General features: G+C 49.7%; 1 protein-coding gene across 2 annotated transcripts in view; it reads left to right on the top strand.

Annotated features, from left to right (window-relative positions):
* Positions 1-20,471, top strand: part of LOC144504463 (plectin-like) — a 745,079-nt gene that overhangs the window by 117,886 nt on the left and 606,722 nt on the right. For both annotated transcript variants that reach the window (XM_078229777.1, XM_078229768.1), the window contains exon 4: positions 6,922-7,114. In XM_078229777.1, coding sequence (XP_078085903.1) covers positions 6,922-7,114 — 193 coding nt within the window. The remainder of the gene's footprint in view (positions 1-6,921; positions 7,115-20,471) is intronic.

Genomic DNA, 20,471 nt, shown 5'->3' with positions numbered 1-20,471 from the left:
GCTTACCATGGGGAACCTTATCAAACGCTTTGCTGACATCCATATACACCACATCAACTGCTTTACCCTCATCCACCTCTTTGGCCACCTTCTCAAAGAACTCAATAAGGTTTGTGAGGCACGACCTACCCTTCACAAAACCATGTTGACTATCCCTAATCAAATTATTCCTTTCCAGATGATTATAAATCCTATCTCTTATAATCCTTTCCAATACTTTGCCCACAACAGAAGTAAGGCTCACTGGTCTATAATTACCAGGGTTGTCCCCACTCCCCTTCTTGAACATGGGGACAACATTTGCTATCCTGCAGTCTTCTGGCACTGTTCCTGTAGACAATGACGACACAAAGATCAAAGCCAAAGGCTCTGCAATCTCCTCTTGAGCCTCCCAGAGAATCCTAGGATAAATCCCATCCGGCCCAGGGGACTTATCCATTTTTACCCTTTCCAGAATTGCTAACACCTCCTCCTTCTGAACATCAATCCCATCCAGTCCGACAGCCTGCATCTCAGTACTCCCCTCAACAACACTGTCCCTCTCCAGTGTGAATACCGACGAAAAATATTCATTTAGTGCCTCTCCTATCTCTTCAGACTCCACGCACAACTTCCCACTCCTGTCCTTGACTGGCCCTAATCTTACCCTCGTCATTCTTTTACTCCTGACATACCTATAGAAAGCTTTAGGGTTTTCTTTGATCCTACCTGCCAAAGACTTCTCATGTCCCCTCCTGGCTCTTCTTCTTATGTTGGGGGTGTGGGTGGGGTTTGTATCAGGGATGTGGGGGCTTGTGTCAGGGGGTGTGGGTGAGAGTTGTGTTGAAGGGTGTGGTTGGGGGTTGTGTCAGGGAATGTGGTTGGGGGTTGTGTCAGGGAATGTCGGTGGGGGTTGTGTCTGGGGGTGTGGATGGGGGTTGTGTTGGGTGGTGCGGGAAGGGGTTGTGTCTGGGGGTGAGGGTGGGGGGTTATTTCTGGGTGTGCGGTTGTGTCGGGGTGTGGGTGGGGAATTGTGTCTGGGACCCTTGCTGTTTGTCATTTTCATAAATGACCTGGATGAGGAAGTGGAGGGATGGGTTGGTAAGTTTGCTGACGACACCAAGGTAGGTGGTGTTGTGGATAGTTTGGAGGGATGTCAGAAGTTGCAGCGAGACATAGATAGAATGCAAGACTGGGCGGAGAAGTGGCAGATGGACTTCAACCCGGATAAGTGTGTGGTGATCCATTTTGGCAGATCCAATGGGATGAAGCAGCAGTATAATATGAAGGGTACCATTCTTAGCAGTGTAGAGGATCAGAAGGACCTTGGGGTCCGGGTCCATAGGACTCTTAAATCGGCCTCGCAGGTGGAGGATGCGGTCAAGAAGGCGTACGGCGTACTGGCCTTCATTAATCGAGGGATTGAGTTTAGGAGTCGGGAGATAATGCTGCAGCTTTATAGGACCCTGGTTAGACCCCACTTGGAGTACTGCACGCAGTTCTGGTCACCTCATTACAGGAAAGATGTTGAAGCCATTGAAAGGGTGCAGAGGAGATTTACAAGGATGTTGCCTGGATTGGGGGGCATGCCTTATGAGGATAGGTTGAGGGAGCTTGGTCTCTTCTCCCTGGAGAGACGAAGGATGAGAGGTGACCTGATAGAGGTTTACAAGATGTTGAGAGGTCTGGATAGGGTAGACTCTCAGAGGCTATTTCCAAGGGCTGAAATGGTTGCTACGAGAGGACACAGGTTTAAGGTGCTGGGGGGTAGGTACAGAGGAGATGTCAGGGGTAAGTTTTTCACTCAGAGGGTGGTGGGTGAGTGGAATCGGCTGACGTCGGTGGTGGTGGAGGCAAACTCGTTGGGGTCTTTTAAGAGACTTCTGGATGAGTACATGGGATTTAATGGGATTGAGGGCTATAGATAGGCCTAGAGGTGGGGATGTGATCGGCGCAACTTGTGGGCCGAAGGGCCTGTTTGTGCTGTGGCGTTCTATGTTCTATGTTCTATGTTCTATGGATGTGGGTGGGGGTTGTGTCAGGGATTATGGGTGGGGTTTATGTTGGGGTGTGAGAGAGGGTTCTGTCTGGGCTGCGGGTGGGGGTTGTGTCGGAGGTATGGGTGGGGGTTGTGTCAGGGGGTATGGGTGGGGGCTGTGTCAGGGGGTATGGGTGGGGGTTGTGTCAGGGGGTATGGGTGGGGGTCGTGTCAGGGGGTGTGAGAGAGGGTTCTGTCTGGGGTGCGGGTGGGGGCTGTGCCAGGGGTGTGGGTTGGTGTTGTGTCGGAGGGTGTGGGTGGGGGTTATGTCTGGGGGTGTGGGTTGGGGTTGTGTCGGGTGTGGATGGGTTTTGTGTCTGGGGGTGTGGATGAGGTTTGTGTCTGGGGGTGTGGGGGGCGGGGTTATGTCTGGGGGTGGGGTTATGTTGGGTGTGGGTTGTGTCGGGGTGTGGTGGGGGTTGTGTCTGGGGGTGTGGGTGGGGGTTGTGTCTGGGGGTGTGGGTGGGGGTTGTGTCTGGGGGTGTGGGTGGGGGTTGTGTCAGAGGGTGTGGGTGGGGTTTGTGTCAGAGGGTGTGGGTGGGAGTTGTGTCAGGGATTTCGGGTGGGGATTGTGTCGGGGGTGTGGGTGAGGGCTGTGTATGGGGTTGTGTCTTGGGGTGTGGGTGGAGGTTGTGTCAGGGAGTGTGGGTGGGGGTTGTGTCAAAGAACAAAGAACCAAGAACAGTACAGCACAGGAAACAGGCCCTTCGGCCCTCCAAGCCTGTGCCGCTCCTTGGTCCAACTAGACCAATCGTTTGTATCCCTCCATTCCCAGGCTGCTCATGTGACTATCCAGGTAAGTCTTAAACGATGCCAGCGTGTCTGCCTCCACCACCCTACTTGGCAGCGCATTCCAGGCCCCCACCACTCTCTGTGTAAAAAACGTCCCTCTGATATCTGAGTTATACCACGCCCCTCTCACCTTGAGCCTGTGACCCCTCGTGATCATCACTTCTGATCTGGGAAAAAGGTTCCCACCGTTCACCCTATCTATCCCCTTCATAATCTTGTACACCTCTATTAGATCTCCCCTCATTCTCCGTCTTTCCAGGGAGAACAAGCCCAGTTTACCCAATCTCTCCTCATAGCTAAGACCCTCCATACCAGGCAACATCCTGGTAAACCTTCTCTGCACTCTCTCTAACGCCTCCACGTCCTTCTGGTAGTGTGGTGACCAGAACTGGATGCAGTACTCCAAATGTGGCCTAACCAGCGTTCTATACAGCTGCATCATCAGACTTGGACACGGGTGAGGTCCCTGAGGATTGGAGGATAGCGAATGTGGTCCCGTTGTTTAAGAAGGGTAGCAGGGATAACCCAGGAAATTATAGGCCGGTGAGCTTGACATCCGTGGTAGGGAAGTTGTTGGAGAGGATTCTTAGAGACAGGATGTATGTGCATTTAGAATGGAACAATCTCATTAGTGACAGACAGCATGGTTTTGTAAGAGGGAGGTTGTGCCTTACAAATTTGGTGGAGTTTTTTGAGGAAGTGACAAAAACGATTGATGAAGGAAGGGCCGTGGATGTCGTCTATATGGATTTCAGTCAGGCATTTGACAAAGTCCCACATGGCAGGTTGGTTAAGAAGGTTAAGGCTCATGGGATACAAGGAGAAGTGGCTAGTTGGGTGGAGAACTGGCTTGGCCATAGGAGACAGAGGGTAGTGGTCGAAGGGTCTTTTTCCGGCTGGAGGTCTGTGACCAGTGGTGTTCCGCAGGGCTCTGTACTGGGACCTCTGCTATTTGTGATATATATAAATGATTTGGAAGAAGGTGTAACTGGTGTAATCAGCAAGTTTGCGGATGACACGAAGATGGCTGGAATTGCGGATAGCGAAGAGCATTGTCGGGCAATACAGCAGGATATAGATAGGGTGGAAAATTGGGCGGAGAGGTGGCAGATGGAGTTTAATCCGGATAAATGCGAAGTGATGCATTTTGGAAGAAATAATGTAGGGAGGAGTTATACAATAAATGGCAGAGTCATCAGGAGTATAGAAACACAGAGGGACCTAGGTGTGCAAGTCCACAAATCCTTGAAGGTGGCAACACAGGTGGAGAAGGTGGTGAAGAAGGCATATGGTATGCTTGCCTTGATAGGACGGGGTATAGAGTATAAAAGCTGGAGTCTGATGATGCAGCTGTATAGAACGCTGGTTAGGCCACATTTGGAGTACTGCGTCCAGTTCTGGTCGCCGCACTACCAGAAGGACGTGGAGGCGTTAGAGAGAGTGCAGAGAAGGTTTACCAGGATGTTGCCTGGTATGGAGGGTCTTAGCTATGAGGAGAGATTGGGTAGACTGGGGTTGTTCTCCTTGGAAAGACGGAGAATGAGGGGAGATCTAATAGAGGTGTACAAGATTATGAAGGGTATAGATAGGGTGAACAGTGGGAAGCTTTTTCCCAGGTCGGAGGTGACGATCACGAGGGGTCACGGGCTCAAGCTGAGAGGGGCGAAGTATAACTCAGACATCAGAGGGACGTTTTTTACACAGAGGGTGGTGGGGGCCTGGAATGCGCTGCCAAGTAGGGTGGTGGAGGCAGGCACGCTGACATCGTTTAAGACTTACCTGGATCGTCACATGAGCAGCCTGGGAATGGAGGGATACAAACGATTGGTCTAGTTGGACCAAGGAGTGGCACAGGCTTGGAGGGCCGAAGGGCCTGTTTCCTGTGCTGTACTGTTCTTTGTTCTTTGTTCTTTGACTCCAGCTTTTATACTCTATACCCCGTCCTATAAAGGCAAGCATGCCATTTGCCTTCTTCACCACCTTCTCCACCTGTGTTGCCACCTTCAAGGATTTGTGGACTTGCACACCTAGGTCCCTCTGTGTTTCTACACTCTTGATGGCTCTGCCATTTATTGTATAACTCCCCCCTTACATTAGTTCTTCCAAAATGCATCACTTCGCATTTATCTGGATTAAATTCCATCTGCCATTTCTCCACCCAATTTTCCAGCATATCTATATCCTGCTGTATTGTCCGACAATGTTCATCGCTATCCGTGTCAGGGTTTTGTCAGAGGGTGTGGGTGGGGGTTGTGTCAGGGGGTTTGGGTGTGGATGGGGGTTGTGTCTCTAGGGTTGTGTCTTGGGGTGTGGGTGGAGTTTGTGTCAGGAAGTGTGGGTGGGGGTTGTGTCTGGGGGTATGGGTGGGTGTTTTTTCTGGGAGTGTGAGTTGTATCTGGGGGTGTGGGTGGGGGTTATTTTGGGGGACGTGGGTGGGGGTTGTGTCGGGGGTGTGGTTGGGGGTTGTGTTTGGGGTGTGGATGGGGGTTGTGTCGGGGGTGTGGGTGGGGGTTGTGTCGAGGGTGTGGATGGGGCTTGTGTCGGGGGTGTGGGTGGGGGTTGTGTCGGGGGTGTGGGTGGGGGTTGTGTCTGGGGGGTGTGGATGGGGGTTGTGTCGGGGTGTGTGGATGGGGGTTGTGTGGGGGTGTGGATGGGGGTTGTGTCGGGGGTGTGGGTAGGGGTTGTGTCGGGGGTGTGGGTAGGGGTTGTGTCGGGGGGTGTGGATGGGGGTTGTGTCGGGGGTGTGGGTGGGAGTTGTGTAAGGGGTGTGGGTAGGGGTTGTGTCGGGTGAGTGGGTGGGGTTTTGTATGGGGTTATGTGTGGGAGTTGTGTCTCGGGTTGTGGGATTTGTCTGAGGTGTTGCTCGGTTTTATGTCTGGGGCAATGAGTGCGGTTTGCGGGTATGTGTAGACGGGGCGATGATTTGTGTGGGTTGTGCTCTGGGATGTGTGGGGGTGGGTTACTGGTGACGGGGCGGACGGGGCGGGCAAGATGATGGGGCGGGCGGGGTGACGGGGGCGGGTGTGGTGACAGAGGAGAGCAGGGCGACTGGGTGGGCGGGGTAACGGGGCGAGCTGGGTGACGGGGTTGGGCGGGGTGACGGGGGCGGGCGGAGTGACGGGGCGGGCAGGTGGGTGACAGGGGCGGGCAGGCGGGTGAGGGGGGTGGACAGGGAGACGGGCGGGCAGGGTGACGGAGGCGGGTGGGCAGGGTGACGGGCGAGCGGGATGACGGGGGAAGCCGGGTGACGGGGACGGGCAGAGTGACGCGGGTGTGCGAGGTGATGGAGGCGGGGTGACGGGGGCGGGGTGATGGGTGGGCGGGGTGATGGTGACGGGCGGGGTGACGGGGCGGGCGGGGCGAGGGGTGCGGGCGGGTTGACGGGGCGGGGTGACGGGGCGGGGTGACGGGGCGACGGGGCGGGCTGACGGGGCGACGGGGCGGGCTGACGGGGCGGGGTGACGGGGCGATGGGGCGGGGTGACGGGGGCGGGGTGACGGGGGCGGGGTGACGGGGGCGGGGTGGCGGGGGCGCGGGGGCGGGGTGACGGGGGCGGGGTGACGGGGGCGGGGTGACGGGGGTGACGGGGGCGGGGTGGCGGGGGCGGGGGCGGTGTGACGGGGGCGGGATGACGGGGGCGGGGTGACGGTGGCGGGGGCGGGGTGACGGAGGCGGGGTGGCGGGGGCGGGGTGGCGGGGGCGGGGTGGCAGGGGCGGGGTGACGGGGCGGGGTGACGGGGGCGGGGTGGCGGGGGTGGGGTGGCGGGGTGGCGGGGGCGGGGTGACGGGGGCGGGGTGACGGGGGCGGGGTGGCGGGGGCGGGGTGGTGGGGGCGGGGTGACGGGGGCGGGGAGACGGGGGCGGGGTGGTGGGGGCGGGGTGACGGGGGCGGGGAGACGGGGGCGGGGTGGTGGGGGCGGGGTGACGGGGGCGGGGAGACGGGGGCGGGGTGGCGGGGCGGGGTGACGGGGGCGGGGTGGTGGGGCGGGGTGGTGGGGGTGGGGTGGCGGTGACGGGGGCTCGGGCTGATTGTTGGCTGTTGGAGTTTGAAGGATTGATCAGATTCTGCCCTCACTCCTGAGTTGTGACTCACACATTGATATTCCTTACAGGAAAAGCGTCAGTTTCTGAGATTACACCGATCCAGGATGGATGAGAATCCGACTGAAGGAAATGGATCGCCCAATAAAGGCGATACTCTACCCTGGAATCTAGCCAAGCACCAAAGATCCAAACACTCAAAGGTAGCAATGGAGAGTGGGCGGGTGATGGATCCGGCAGAGAGAGCTGTCATCCGGATTGCAGGTACTGGCTGCAGGGATGGGGGAATGTGGGGGGATGGGGGAATGTGGGGGGTTGGGGGAATGTGGGGGGAGGGGGATTGCGGGTATGGAGGGGGATTGCGGGTGTGGAGGGTGCATTGTCCGCTTTGGCTGAGGAACTTTGTTTTTTAAATCTCAGGTTGTGAAGATGTTTGGAGAATGAAAGTGTTCAGTGTAACATCTCCCTGAATTGTACATTGATCAGTATGTGAAGTCTGGTTGTTTGGGAAATCCCACCATGGCAGCTGGGAGACCTTCAATTCAATGGAATAAATCTGGAATTGATTAAACTAGCCTTGATAATGTTTGACCATGAAATGATTAAATTGTCATAAAAGGTACCTGGTCACTTTGTTCCAGGTGACAGACACACTGCCTAGGCGAGGGTCTGCTCGGTTCCCTGCTATTGCTGTCTATTGTGAGCCGAACTTCACTGCTCAGTAAACACATTGGGATTGTCTTCTCCTGCTCCTATTTCTTATATTGTCATGTTATGATCTGGCCTGACCAAATCCCAAAGGGAAACTTGGGCAAGCTGTCACAACAATTTTCAATTTATACTTTATTATGAGAATGGTCTGTGTACTGAAGTCAGAAGTAAAGAAAAATCAAATACCACTTTTGGAGATTTTAGATATTAAATCAAAACATTTATTCACAAAATCGAACTTAAATATACAAAATCATGTTTATACTGTTAGAAATAGTCTGACAAACATTTCCCAAAAAGATTTCTCCTCAGTTAGTCTCACAAATAAACACCCCTTTAGGCAAATGTCCTTATAGATATTAAATCTATAAAATTCCAGTAGATTTACCACAAGGCACCTATAGGGGCTACATCATCGGCCTGCTCTCTCTCACTCGACTGTGGAAATCCAAGGCTTTGAAAAACGCTCTGCTTCCTGGAACAAAGAGACACTTCTCTGGAGTGGCTGAAAACTCCTTCACATTGCTTCTTTCACAGCTCTGACACAGCACAGCATTCTCTTCAAGATCTTACATGGCCACTGCTCCTAGAATAGTTTCCAATCTTTCTTCAAATGTGTTCTTTTCTCTTTCATCTGTAAAACTGTTGTTCTTATCCTTACTTGAAAGTTATCTTTCCAGAATATAAAAATCTTTCAGGTTCTTCTAATGGCCACTAGTATCAGGAAAAATATAAGCAAAATAACTTTGTTTTATTCATTTATGAGTTTTGCCTGTAAATCTCCTTTTCATTTCCCTTTGAAATTCAACAGCTAAACGTCCCGATCCTCACTTATCTCCTCATGCAAATTTCTACTCGCGTTGTGTTTACTTGTTACACATCGTAGCTTGGTCATCTCCACTTCAAATGCCTGCTTTTGCACCTAACCCTTTTAATGATTTAAACCTTGCAACCTAACTATCCTCAGCCTAACTAAATTAGTCCCAGCCACACCGACACACATACCTTCTTCACAGCATACCATAAGAAATAGGAACAGGAGAAGGCAGTTCGGCCCATCGAGCCTGCTCCGCCATTCAGCAGAACCATGGCTAATCCACCATTCCTCACGTTCACTTTCTTGCCCTTTCCCCATAACCCTCGATTCCCTTACTGATCAAAAATCTATCTCAGCCTTAAATATACACAAGGACTCTGCCCCCACAGCTCCCTGTGGCAAGGAGCTCCAATGACTCAACCTTCAGAGAAGAAACTCCTCCTCATCTCAGTCTTAAATTGGTGCCCCCTTATTCTGAGACTGGGCCTCTGGTCCTAGACTCTCCCATGAGGGGTGTTGTAGGGAAAAATCCCTTGTACCAGTGCATTCAAGGAGGTCGAGTCGCAAGGCAAGGTTCAAAGCGTTTTTCTTTATTGTACAATTACTGGGATCCCACGGAGACCCGCGTAGCCAGCTCAGAAACAGTGGCTTGGCCACGTTGATCTCAACAGTTACACATTTGCTCTGGATATTTATAGGAATCCAAATTCGAGCGGGAACATTTGCTCATACATTTTTACAATACCCAAAAAGTGGCCTATCTGGTCAGGAAGTTCCCTGGTAGACTTTGTCAATTTGCATCTGTATGGTGTGTGTCCGTGTTAATGGGACTGCCTGTTCTTGCCCCGGTGTTTTAATGTGTTTCCCATTATCCTCTCGATGTGTCCCCTTATCTAAATCAACCTCTGATGTTTTGTGTCTGTATTCTATGCTTGCGAGATTAGGTGTTAATGTCATTTTGTCCTGCTGTGTGTAGGGGGATTTCATCTAATCTTTTATTCTTTTTATCCTGGTTTATTAAGTTTCTTTGCCTGCCTTGGCCATTTTATTCCCATAATATTTTATTGACAGTCCGGTTATGCCATATATCCCACTGCCAGGTCTTGAGTCGCAGATATCCCGATCTTCTGGCCAAAGGCCGGTTTAAAATGCAGCTTCGTGCTGTTGCTGGGCAGAACAATGATCTTTTGTCGGCTTTGAAATGAAAGGTCTCTCAGCTGTGCAGAGGGGGATTTAAACGAATGTCCATTCGGGTGTTCCCCTCTGCATTGTGGGCACGTTATGAATGGTGCCAATCAGTCCAATAAATGAATATGTTTAATGAGGTAAATATTGATGAGATAATAAAAATATGGCTTTGGAAAATGGCCTACTTCAGGGTAAACATCCTCTTAGCATTTACCCTGTCAAACCCCTTAAGAATCCTCTATGTTTCAATGAAATCACCTCTCATTCTTCTAAATTCCAATGAGTCCCAACCTGTTTAACCTTTCCTCATAAGACAATCCTTCCACACCAGGGGTCATCCTAGTGAACCTTCTCTGACCTGCCTCCTGTGAACTAACATCTTTCAAAGATGTGTGGGTTAGGGTGGATTGGCCATGTTAAATTGCCCCTTAGTGTCAGGCGGACTAGCTAGGGTAAATGCATGGGGTTATGGGGATGGGATCTGGGTGGGATTGTGGTCGGTGCAGACTTGATGGGCCGAATGGCCTCCTCCTGCACTGTTGAATTCTATGATATTTTCCTTCAATAAGGGGTCCAAAACTACTCTCAGTACTCTCGACATGGTCTCACCTGTATCTTAAAACAAAGAACAAAGAACAAAGTATTGTTCTTTGTTCTTAATACAGCACAGGAACAGGCCCTTCGGCCCTCCAAGCCCGTGCCGCTCCCTGGTCCAAACTAGACCATTCTTTTGTATCCCTCCATTCCCACTCCGTTCATATGGCTGTCAAGATAAGTCTTAAACGTTCCCAGTCTGTCCGCCTCCACCACCTTGCCCGGCAGCGCATTCCAGGCCCCCACCACCCTCTGTGTAAAATATGTCCAGTAAGAAGTCTCACAACACCAGGTTAAAGTCCAACAGGTTTATTTGGTTGCAAATACCATAAGCTTTCGGAGCGCTGCTCCTTCATCAGATGGAGTGGTCTCTGTTCTCCAACAGTGCACAGACACAGAAATCAAGTTACAGAATACTAATTAGAATGCAAATCTCTACAGCCAGCCAGGTCTTAAAAGGTACAGATAATGTGGTTGGAGGGAACATTAAACACAGGTTAAAGAGATGGGTATTGTCTCCAGACAGAACAGCTAGTGAGATTATGCAAGACCAGGGGCAAGCTGTGGGGGTTACTGATAATGTGACATAAATCCAACAACCCGGTTTAGGCCGTCCTCATGTGTGCGGAACTTGGCTATCAGTTTCTGCTCAGCGACTCTGCGCTGTCGTGTGTCGTGAAGGCCGCCTTGGAGAACGCTTACCTGAAGATCCAAGGCTGAATGCCCGTGACTGCTGAAGTGCTCCCCCACAGGAAGACAAAAGTCTTGCCTGGTGATTGTCGAGCGGTGTTCATTCATCCGTTGTCGTAGTGTCTGCATGGTTTCCCCAATGTACCATGCCTCAGGACATCCTTTCCTGCAGCGTATCAGGTAGACAACGTTGGCCGAGTTGCAAGAGTATGTGCCGTGTTCCTGGTGGATGGTGTTCTCACGTGAGATGATGGCATCCGTGTCGATGATCCGGCACGTCTTGCAGAGGTTGCTGTGGCAGGGTTGTGTGGTGTCATGGTCACTGTTCTCCTGAAGGCTGGGTAGTTTGCTGCGGACAATGGTCGGTTTGAGGTTGTGTGGTTGTTTGAAGGCAAGAGGTGGGGGTGTGGGGATGGCCTTGGCGAGATGTTCGTCTTCATCAATGACATGTTGAAGGCTCCGGAGGAGATGCCGTAGCTTCTCCGCTCCCGGGAAGTACTGGAAGACGAAGGGTACTCTGTCCACCGTGTCCCGTGTTTGTCTTCTGAGGAGGTCGGTGCGGTTTTTCGCTGTGGCGCGTTGGAACTGTTGATCGATGAGTCGAGCGCCATATCCTGTTCTTATGAGGGCATCTTTCAGCGTCTGGAGGTGTCTGTTGCGATCCTCCTCATCTGAGCAGATCCTGTGTATTCGGAGGGCTTGTCCGTAGGGGATGGCTTCTTTAACGTGTTTAGGGTGGAAGCTGGAAAATATGTCCTACATATTTTCTACAGTATCTTCTACAGTTTCACATACCACAGGAATAGTGAAGAAAATGACAGTTTCATCACTGTTATGTTCTTGTAGGAAAGCTTAGCTCAGTCTATACACACTGCATCCACTGTTTGGCTCAGTCTATACACACTGCATCCACTGTTTGGCTCAGTCTATACACACTGCATCCACTGTTTGGCTCAGTCTATACACACTGCACCCACTGTTTGGCTCAGTCTATACACACTGCATCCACTGTTTGGCTCAGTCTATACACACTGCATCCACTGTTTGGCTCAGTCTATACACACTGCACCCACTGTTTGGCTCAGTCTATACACACTGCATCCACTGTTTGGCTCAGTCTATACACACTGCATCCACTGTTTGGCTCAGTCTATACACACTGCACCCACTGTTTGGCTCAGTCTATACACACTGCATCCACTGTTTAGCTCAGTCTATACACACTGCACCCACTGTTTAGCTCAGTCTATACACACTGCATCCACTGTTTAGCTCAGTCTATACACACTGCATCCACTGTTTAGCTCAGTCTATACACACTGCATCCACTGTTTAGCTCAGTCTATACACACTGCATCCACTGTTTGGCTCAGTCTATACACACTGCATCCACTGTTTAGCTCAGTCTATACACACTGCATCCACTGTTTGGCTCAGTCTATACACACTGCATCCACTGTTTAGCTCAGTCTATACACACTGCATCCACTGTTTGGCTCAGTCTATACACACTGCATCCACTGTTTGGCTCAGTCTATACACACTGCATCCACTGTTTAGCTCAGTCTATACACACTGCATCCACTGTTTAGCTCAGTCTATACACACTGCACCCACTGTTTAGCTCAGTCTATACACACTGCATCCACTGTTTAGCTCAGTCTATACACACTGCATCCACTGTTTAGCTCAGTCTATACACACTGCATCCACTGTTTGGCTCAGTCTATACACACTGCATCCACTGTTTGGCTCAGTCTATACACACTGCACCCACTGTTTGGCTCAGTCTATACACACTGCATCCACTGTTTAGCTCAGTCTATACAACTGCACCCACTGTTTGGCTCAGTCTATACACCCTGCATCCACTGTTTAGCTCAGTCTATACACACTGCACCCACTGTTTAGCTCAGTCTATACACACTGCATCCACTGTTTAGCTCAGTCTATACACACTGCATCCACTGTTTAGCTCAGTCTATACACACTGCACCCACTGTTTGGCTCAGTCTATACACACTGCATCCACTGTTTAGCTCAGTCTATACAACTGCACCCACTGTTTGGCTCAGTCTATACACACTGCACCCACTGTTTGGCTCAGTCTATACACACTGCATCCACTGTTTAGCTCAGTCTATACACACTGCACCCACTGTTTAGCTCAGTCTATACACACTGCACCCACTGTTTAGCTCAGTCTATACACACTGCATCCACTGTTTGGCTCAGTCTATACACACTGCATCCACTGTTTGGCTCAGTCTATACACACTGCATCCACTGTTTAGCTCAGTCTATACACACTGCACCCACTGTTTGGCTCAGTCTATACACACTGCATCCACTGTTTGGCTCAGTCTATACACACTGCACCCACTGTTTGGCTCAGTCTATACACACTGCATCCACTGTTTAGCTCAGTCTATACACACTGCATCCACTGTTTAGCTCAGTCTATACACACTGCATCCACTGTTTAGCTCAGTCTATACACACTGCACCCACTGTTTAGCTCAGTCTATACACACTGCATCCACTGTTTAGCTCAGTCTATACACACTGCATCCACTGTTTAGCTCAGTCTATACACACTGCATCCACTGTTTAGCTCAGTCTATACACACTGCATCCACTGTTTGGCTCAGTCTATACACACTGCACCCACTGTTTGGCTCAGTCTATACACACTGCATCCACTGTTTGGCTCAGTCTATACAACTGCACCCACTGTTTGGCTCAGTCTATACAGACTGCACCCACTGTTTGGCTCAGTCTATACACACTGCACCCACTGTTTGGCTCAGTCTATACACACTGCATCCACTGTTTGGCTCAGTCTATACACACTGCACCCACTGTTTGGCTCAGTCTATACACACTGCACCCACTGTTTGGCTCAGTCTATACACACTGCATCCACTGTTTGGCTCAGTCTATACACACTGCACCCACTGTTTGGCTCAGTCTATACAGACTGCATCCACTGTTTGGCTCAGTCTATACAGACTGCATCCACTGTTTGGCTCAGTCTATACACACTGCATCCACTGTTTGGCTCAGTCTATACACACTGCACCCACTGTTTGGCTCAGTCTATACACACTGCACCCACTGTTTGGCTCAGTCTATACACACTGCATCCACTGTTTGGCTCAGTCTATACACACTGCACCCACTGTTTGGCTCAGTCTATACACACTGCATCCACTGTTTGGCTCAGTCTATACACACTGCACCCACTGTTTGGCTCAGTCTATACACACTGCATCCACTGTTTGGCTCAGTCTATACACACTGCATCCACTGTTTGGCTCAGTCTATACACACTGCACCCACTGTTTGGCTCAGTCTATACACACTGCATCCACTGTTTGGCTCAGTCTATACACACTGCACCCACTGTTTGGCTCAGTCTATACACACTGCACCCACTGTTTGGCTCAGTCTATACACACTGCACCCACTGTTTGGCTCAGTCTATACACACTGCATCCACTGTTTAGCTCAGTCTATACACACTGCATCCACTGTTTGGCTCAGTCTATGCACACTGCACCCACTGTTTGGCTCAGTCTATACACACTGCACCCACTGTTTAGCTCAGTCTATACACACTGCATCCACTGTTTAGCTCAGTCTATACACACTGCATCCACTGTTTGGCTCAGTCTATACACACTGCATCCACTGTTTAGCTCAGTCTATACACACTGCACCCACTGTTTAGCTCAGTCTATGCACACTGCACCCACTGTTTGGCTCAGTCTATACACACTGCACCCACTGTTTAGCTCAGTCTATACACACTGCACCCACTGTTTGGCTCAGTCTATACAACTGCACCCACTGTTTAGCTCAGTCTATACACACTGCATCCACTGTTTAGCTCAGTCTATACACACTGCATCCACTGTTTAGCTCAGTCTATACACACTGCACCCACTGTTTAGCTCAGTCTATACACACTGCACCCACTGTTTGGCTCAGTCTATACACACTGCACCCACTGTTTGGCTCAGTCTATACACACTGCACCCACTGTTTGGCTCAGTCTATACACACTGCACCCACTGTTTGGCTCAGTCTATACACACTGCACCCACTGTTTGGCTCAGTCTATACACACTGCACCCACTGTTTGGCTCAGTCTATACACACTGCACCCACTGTTTGGCTCAGTCTATACACACTGCATCCACTGTTTAGCTCAGTCTATACACACTGCATCCACTGTTTAGCTCAGTCTATACACACTGCATCCACTGTTTAGCTCAGTCTATACACACTGCACCCACTGTTTGGCTCAGTCTATACACACTGCATCCACTGTTTAGCTCAGTCTATACACACTGCATCCACTGTTTGGCTCAGTCTATACACACTGCACCCACTGTTTGGCTCAGTCTATACACACTGCACCCACTGTTTGGCTCAGTCTATACACACTGCACCCACTGTTTAGCTCAGTCTATACACACTGCACCCACTGTTTGGCTCAGTCTATACACACTGCATCCACTGTTTAGCTCAGTCTATACACACTGCACCCACTGTTTAGCTCAGTCTATACACACTGCACCCACTGTTTGGCTCAGTCTATACACACTGCATCCACTGTTTAGCTCAGTCTATACACACTGCACCCACTGTTTGGCTCAGTCTATACACACTGCATCCACTGTTTAGCTCAGTCTATACACACTGCATCCACTGTTTAGCTCAGTCTATACACACTGCACCCACTGTTTGGCTCAGTCTATACACACTGCACCCACTGTTTGGCTCAGTCTATACACACTGCATCCACTGTTTAGCTCAGTCTATACTCACTGCATCCACTGTTTGGCTCAGTCTATACACACTGCACCCACTGTTTAGCTCAGTCTATACACACTGCATCCACTGTTTGGCTCAGTCTATACACACTGCATCCACTGTTTGGCTCAGTCTATACACACTGCACCCACTGTTTGGCATGCAGGTCATCCTTTGTTCACTAACATGGGAATATGGGCAGGATCTACCTCCTCATTGGTCAGGCTAATATGTTTATAATAACGATAAGAATATTAACATTATTGCTGCTGATTGGCCAACTGTGCATAATGATTGGTCAAATGTTTTAATTATCCTCTCTCCATCCGGACTCCAGCTCAGTAACTCACAGCCGCTCGAGCTGCAGATGTGGATGTTGAAGATCACACCAGTGTTTCCAGGTGTTCACACACTGCAGCTGCAACACATCACCTGTCTGCCATCTTTATTGTGTTTTATTGAATTAATTAGATTTACAGGTTGAGAAATATTTCTCAATTATCTGTTTAGCGATTTTAATCTTGTTAATTTATTAAATTTAGTTATATGCTTTTGGTCTTTAATCTAACTTAGGTCACAGTTCTAATTCGACAATTTTTTATACATCAAGCTGCACCTCTGTATTTATAGAACTGTATAGTGGTGAAGGCGTTCAAGGTTAGGAAGATGTTTAATGTTGATGGTGTTCAATATTGAACGATATTGGTACGCTATTGAGGAAAGATAAGATCTAGGAGCGGAATGAGGTCATTCGGCCATTAGACCATCGAGTCTGCCCCGCCATTCAATCATAGCTAATAAGTTTCTCAACCCCATTCTCCCACCTTTTCCCCATAACCTTTGATCCCCTTACCAATCAAGTAGCTATCAATCTCTGTCTATGGCAATGAATTCCATAGATTCACCACCCTCTGGCTGAAGAAGTTCCTCCTCATCTCGGTTCTAAAGGGTTGTCCCTTTATTCTGAGGCTGTGTCCTTGGATCCTAGTCTCTCCGACTAATGGAAACACCTTCCCTCCGATCCATTCTATACAGGCCTTTCATTATTCTGGAAGTTTCAATGAGATTCTCCCTCATCCTTCTAAACTCAATTGAGTACAGACTCAGAGTCCTCAAGTGCTGCTCATACATCAACCTTTTCATTCCTGGAATCATTCTTATGAACCTTCTCTGGATCCTCTCCAGGGCCAACACATCCTCCCTTAGATATGGGGCCCAAAACTGCTCACAATACTCCATATGTGATCTGACATATCACATGTGGTATGTCCTCCAATTAAGGAGAGGGACCTTGTGTAATCAGTCCTCAATGGAGACTGCGTGCGTAAATCAGCTGTTAAAGACCCCCTTCCATATAGGAATGTCAACGTCAGCACCAGATAGTCAAGGAAGGGCAGTGACCACCCCAAAAGCACACTCCAGAAAAATGCAGTTGTCACATGACAGATTACTGCAAGCACTGTCAAAGGACACAGCCATGGAGAAGTTTCAGGAACAGGCAAAATGCCTGCGGCTGAGGAAGAAAGCTGAGGCCAGTACCTGAGCATACCAAAAGAGAAAATGCTGGAAAATCTCAGCAGGTCTGGCAACATCTGTAAGGAGAGAAAAGAGCTGACGTTTCGAGTCCAGACGACCCTTTGTCAAAACTGAGCGTACCATGCAGGTATCCCCTCTTCCAGAGATAGTGGTACTACAACTGAATTGGATTGTTACAACGGAAGTTGCCCCAGTAATAGTGGAATTACTGGTAAATGGCCATCCCTTGAAGATGAGGGTGGACATGGGAGCCACAGTCTCTGTTATTGGAGAACAGACCTTATAAACACCTACAATCATGTATCCAACTCCTGAGTTTGGAAGATACGAAGACCAGACTAGTCACCGACACAGGGGAACCTTTACAAATGAAACGCATCACAGTGGCCCCAGTGACTTATAGGCAGCAATCAGCTCGTCTCCCACTCAGCATTGTACGGGGACATGGACCAAGCCTTAAGGGGAGAGATTGGCTCCAACAACTCGGGCTGAACTGGTTGGAGATCTTCAGACTAGGCTTGAGTGGACTATACGAGGTTATCAGTAGATACCCTGGAGCTTTTCAGGAGGGCCTGGGGAAAATAGAAGGTGCTAAAGTCAAGAGCTATGTTGACCCTGACGCAACACCGAGGTATTTCAGAGCCAGGCCAGTCCCTTACCCAATGCTGGAGAAGCTGGAAACTGAACTAGAGTGCCTTGAAAGTTTAGATACAATAAGGCCTGTGCAATTTGTAGAATGGGCCGCAATTGTTGTCCCTGTTCTTAAGCCTGATAAATAATTTTGTCTTTGCAGGGACTATGAACTGATGGTCAATTGGGTCTTCAAACTTGATAGGTACCCCATGCCCTTAATCAAAGATCTGTATGCCAAGCCAAAAAATGGAAAGACATACGTCAAGTTGGACATGAGTCACGCCTCTCTCCAGCTTAAATTGGACGAGTCCTCCCAGATATATGTGATGATCATTACACATAAAACACTCTATGAGTACGCCCAGGATAAAAGCAAATTACTGCAGATGCTGGAATCTGAAACCTGATCTGGAATCTGAGCTTTGACAAAGGGTCACCTGGACTTGAAACGTCAGCTCTTTTCTTTCCTTACAGATGCTGCCAGACCTGCTGAGATTTTCCAGCGTTTCCTCTTTTGGTTCCTACAAGTATACCTGTTTGCCCTTTGGGGTCTCGTCAGCGTGTGCCATTCTCCAAAGTGTTATAGAGAACATCCTTTAAGGGCTACCCAAGATAGCAGTATACTTGGATGACATTTTGGTAATGGAGGGTTCTGAACAGGAACACCCGGCCAACCTCAAAGAAGTCTTGTTGAGATTTTCCAGAGTGGGAGTTTGCTTAAAGAGGGAGAAATACGTTTTCCGAGGAGATGGCAAGAGGTTACATCCAGTAAAGGCTGTCGAGGAAACATCAATCCCAAGGAATACCACAGGGTTAAAATCCTTCATGGGGTTAGTCAATTATTACAGACAATTTATCCCGAATTTGGCTTCCATTCTGGCCGCCTTGCATCCTCTACTTCAGAGATGGTCCTGGGAAACTCCGCAGGCTGAGGCCTGTGTCAGCTAAACGTCAGTTCCTGTCATCTAACCTACTGGCCCATTTTGACCCTAAGAAAGAACTTATATTGACGTGCAATACTTCCTCATATGGGGTTGGTGCAGTGCTGTCACATTGCTGGAAAGACGGGATGGAAAAGCCCATGACATATGCCTCCTGGACCTTTTTGGATGCAGAGTGAAGGTATTCTCAGGTTGAGAAGAGTTGTCAGTCGTATTTGGTGTGAAGAATTTCCATCAAAAAGTCTGCAGTTGTGTGATAGTAACTGGCCATAAACCCTTATTGGACCTCTTCAAAGACGAAAAGGCAACCCCTGCCATCACCTTTGCTCGGATCCTTGTTGTTGGCAGCCTATGAATATATTCTGGAACACCACCCCAGACCCAGATAGCTAATGCTGATGCACTGAGTCTCCTCCCATTGCCCACAAGCCTGGCTCCTTTACCAGCATTGGAAGAGGTTGTGATGACACTGAAGTTTTTGGAGACCTTGCCAATGTCAGCAAGGCAGACTAAAGCCTGCACCCAAAAAGATCCAACCTTATCTAAAATAGCGCACACGATCCTATACAGTGGACTCCAAGGACGACCCTCTGAAGAAATTAAACTCAACCTTGTTTAGAAAGCTGAACGTAGTGTTGAGGATGGGATCATTCATTGGGAATCCCGAGTAGTTAAAGCATGCCCTCCCCCTGGAAGCCCTGGATGAACCTGTATCTGGGGGTCACCATTGCAGATGTCAGAACAGCTTTCTTGAAGGTCAACCCATGGACAGCGATTGGCCCGGATGGGGTACCCGGACGAGCACTCAGATCCTGCGCGGATCAGCTGGCGGGGGTATTCGCAGACATCTTCAACCTCTCTATACAACAATCTGAGGTCCCTCTCTGCTTCAAGAAGACGACCATCATCCCGGTACCTAAGAAAAACCAAGCAGCGTGCCTTAATGACTGTCGGCCGGTGGCTCTGACATCCATCATTATGAAGTGCTTTGAAGGTTAGTCACGGCACGAATCAATTCCAGCCTCCCGGACTACCTGGATCCACTACAGTTCGCCTATCGCCGCAACAGGTCCACAGCAGACGCCATCTCCCTGGCCCTGCACTCAACCCTGAAACACCTAGATAACAAGGACACCTGTGTCAGACTCCTATTTATTGACTACAGCTCAGCCTTCAACAATATTATTCCCACGAAACTCATCTCCAAACTCCGTGGCCTGGGCCTCGGCACCTCCCTCTGCGACTGGATCCTGAACTTCCTAACTCACAGACCACAATCAGTAAGGATAGGCAACAACACCTCCTCCATGATCATCCTCAACACTGGTGCCCCACAAGGCTGTGTTCTCAGCCCCCTACTATACTCCTTATACACCTCTGACAGTGCGGCCAAATTCCCCTCCAATTCGATTTTCAAGTTTGCTGACGACACCACCGTAGTGGGTCGGATCTCAAACAATGACGAGACAGAGTACAGGAATGAGATAGAGAATCTGGTGAACTGGTGCGGCAACAATAATCTCTCCCTCAATGTCAGCAAAACAAAGGAGATTGTCATCAACTTCAGGAAGCCTAAAGGAGAACATGCCCCTGTCTACATCAATGGGGATGAAGTAGAAAGGGTTGAGAGCTTCAATATTTTAGGTGTCCAGATCACCAACAACCTGTCCTAGTCCCCCCATGCCGACAC

The sequence above is a fragment of the Mustelus asterias genome, chromosome 2 (assembly GCF_964213995.1).
Source record: "Mustelus asterias chromosome 2, sMusAst1.hap1.1, whole genome shotgun sequence".
In the NCBI taxonomy this organism is placed as follows: Eukaryota; Metazoa; Chordata; class Chondrichthyes; order Carcharhiniformes; family Triakidae; genus Mustelus; species Mustelus asterias.
The sequence above is the reverse complement of the archived record's forward strand: the minus strand, read 5'-3'. Positions and strand labels throughout refer to the sequence as shown.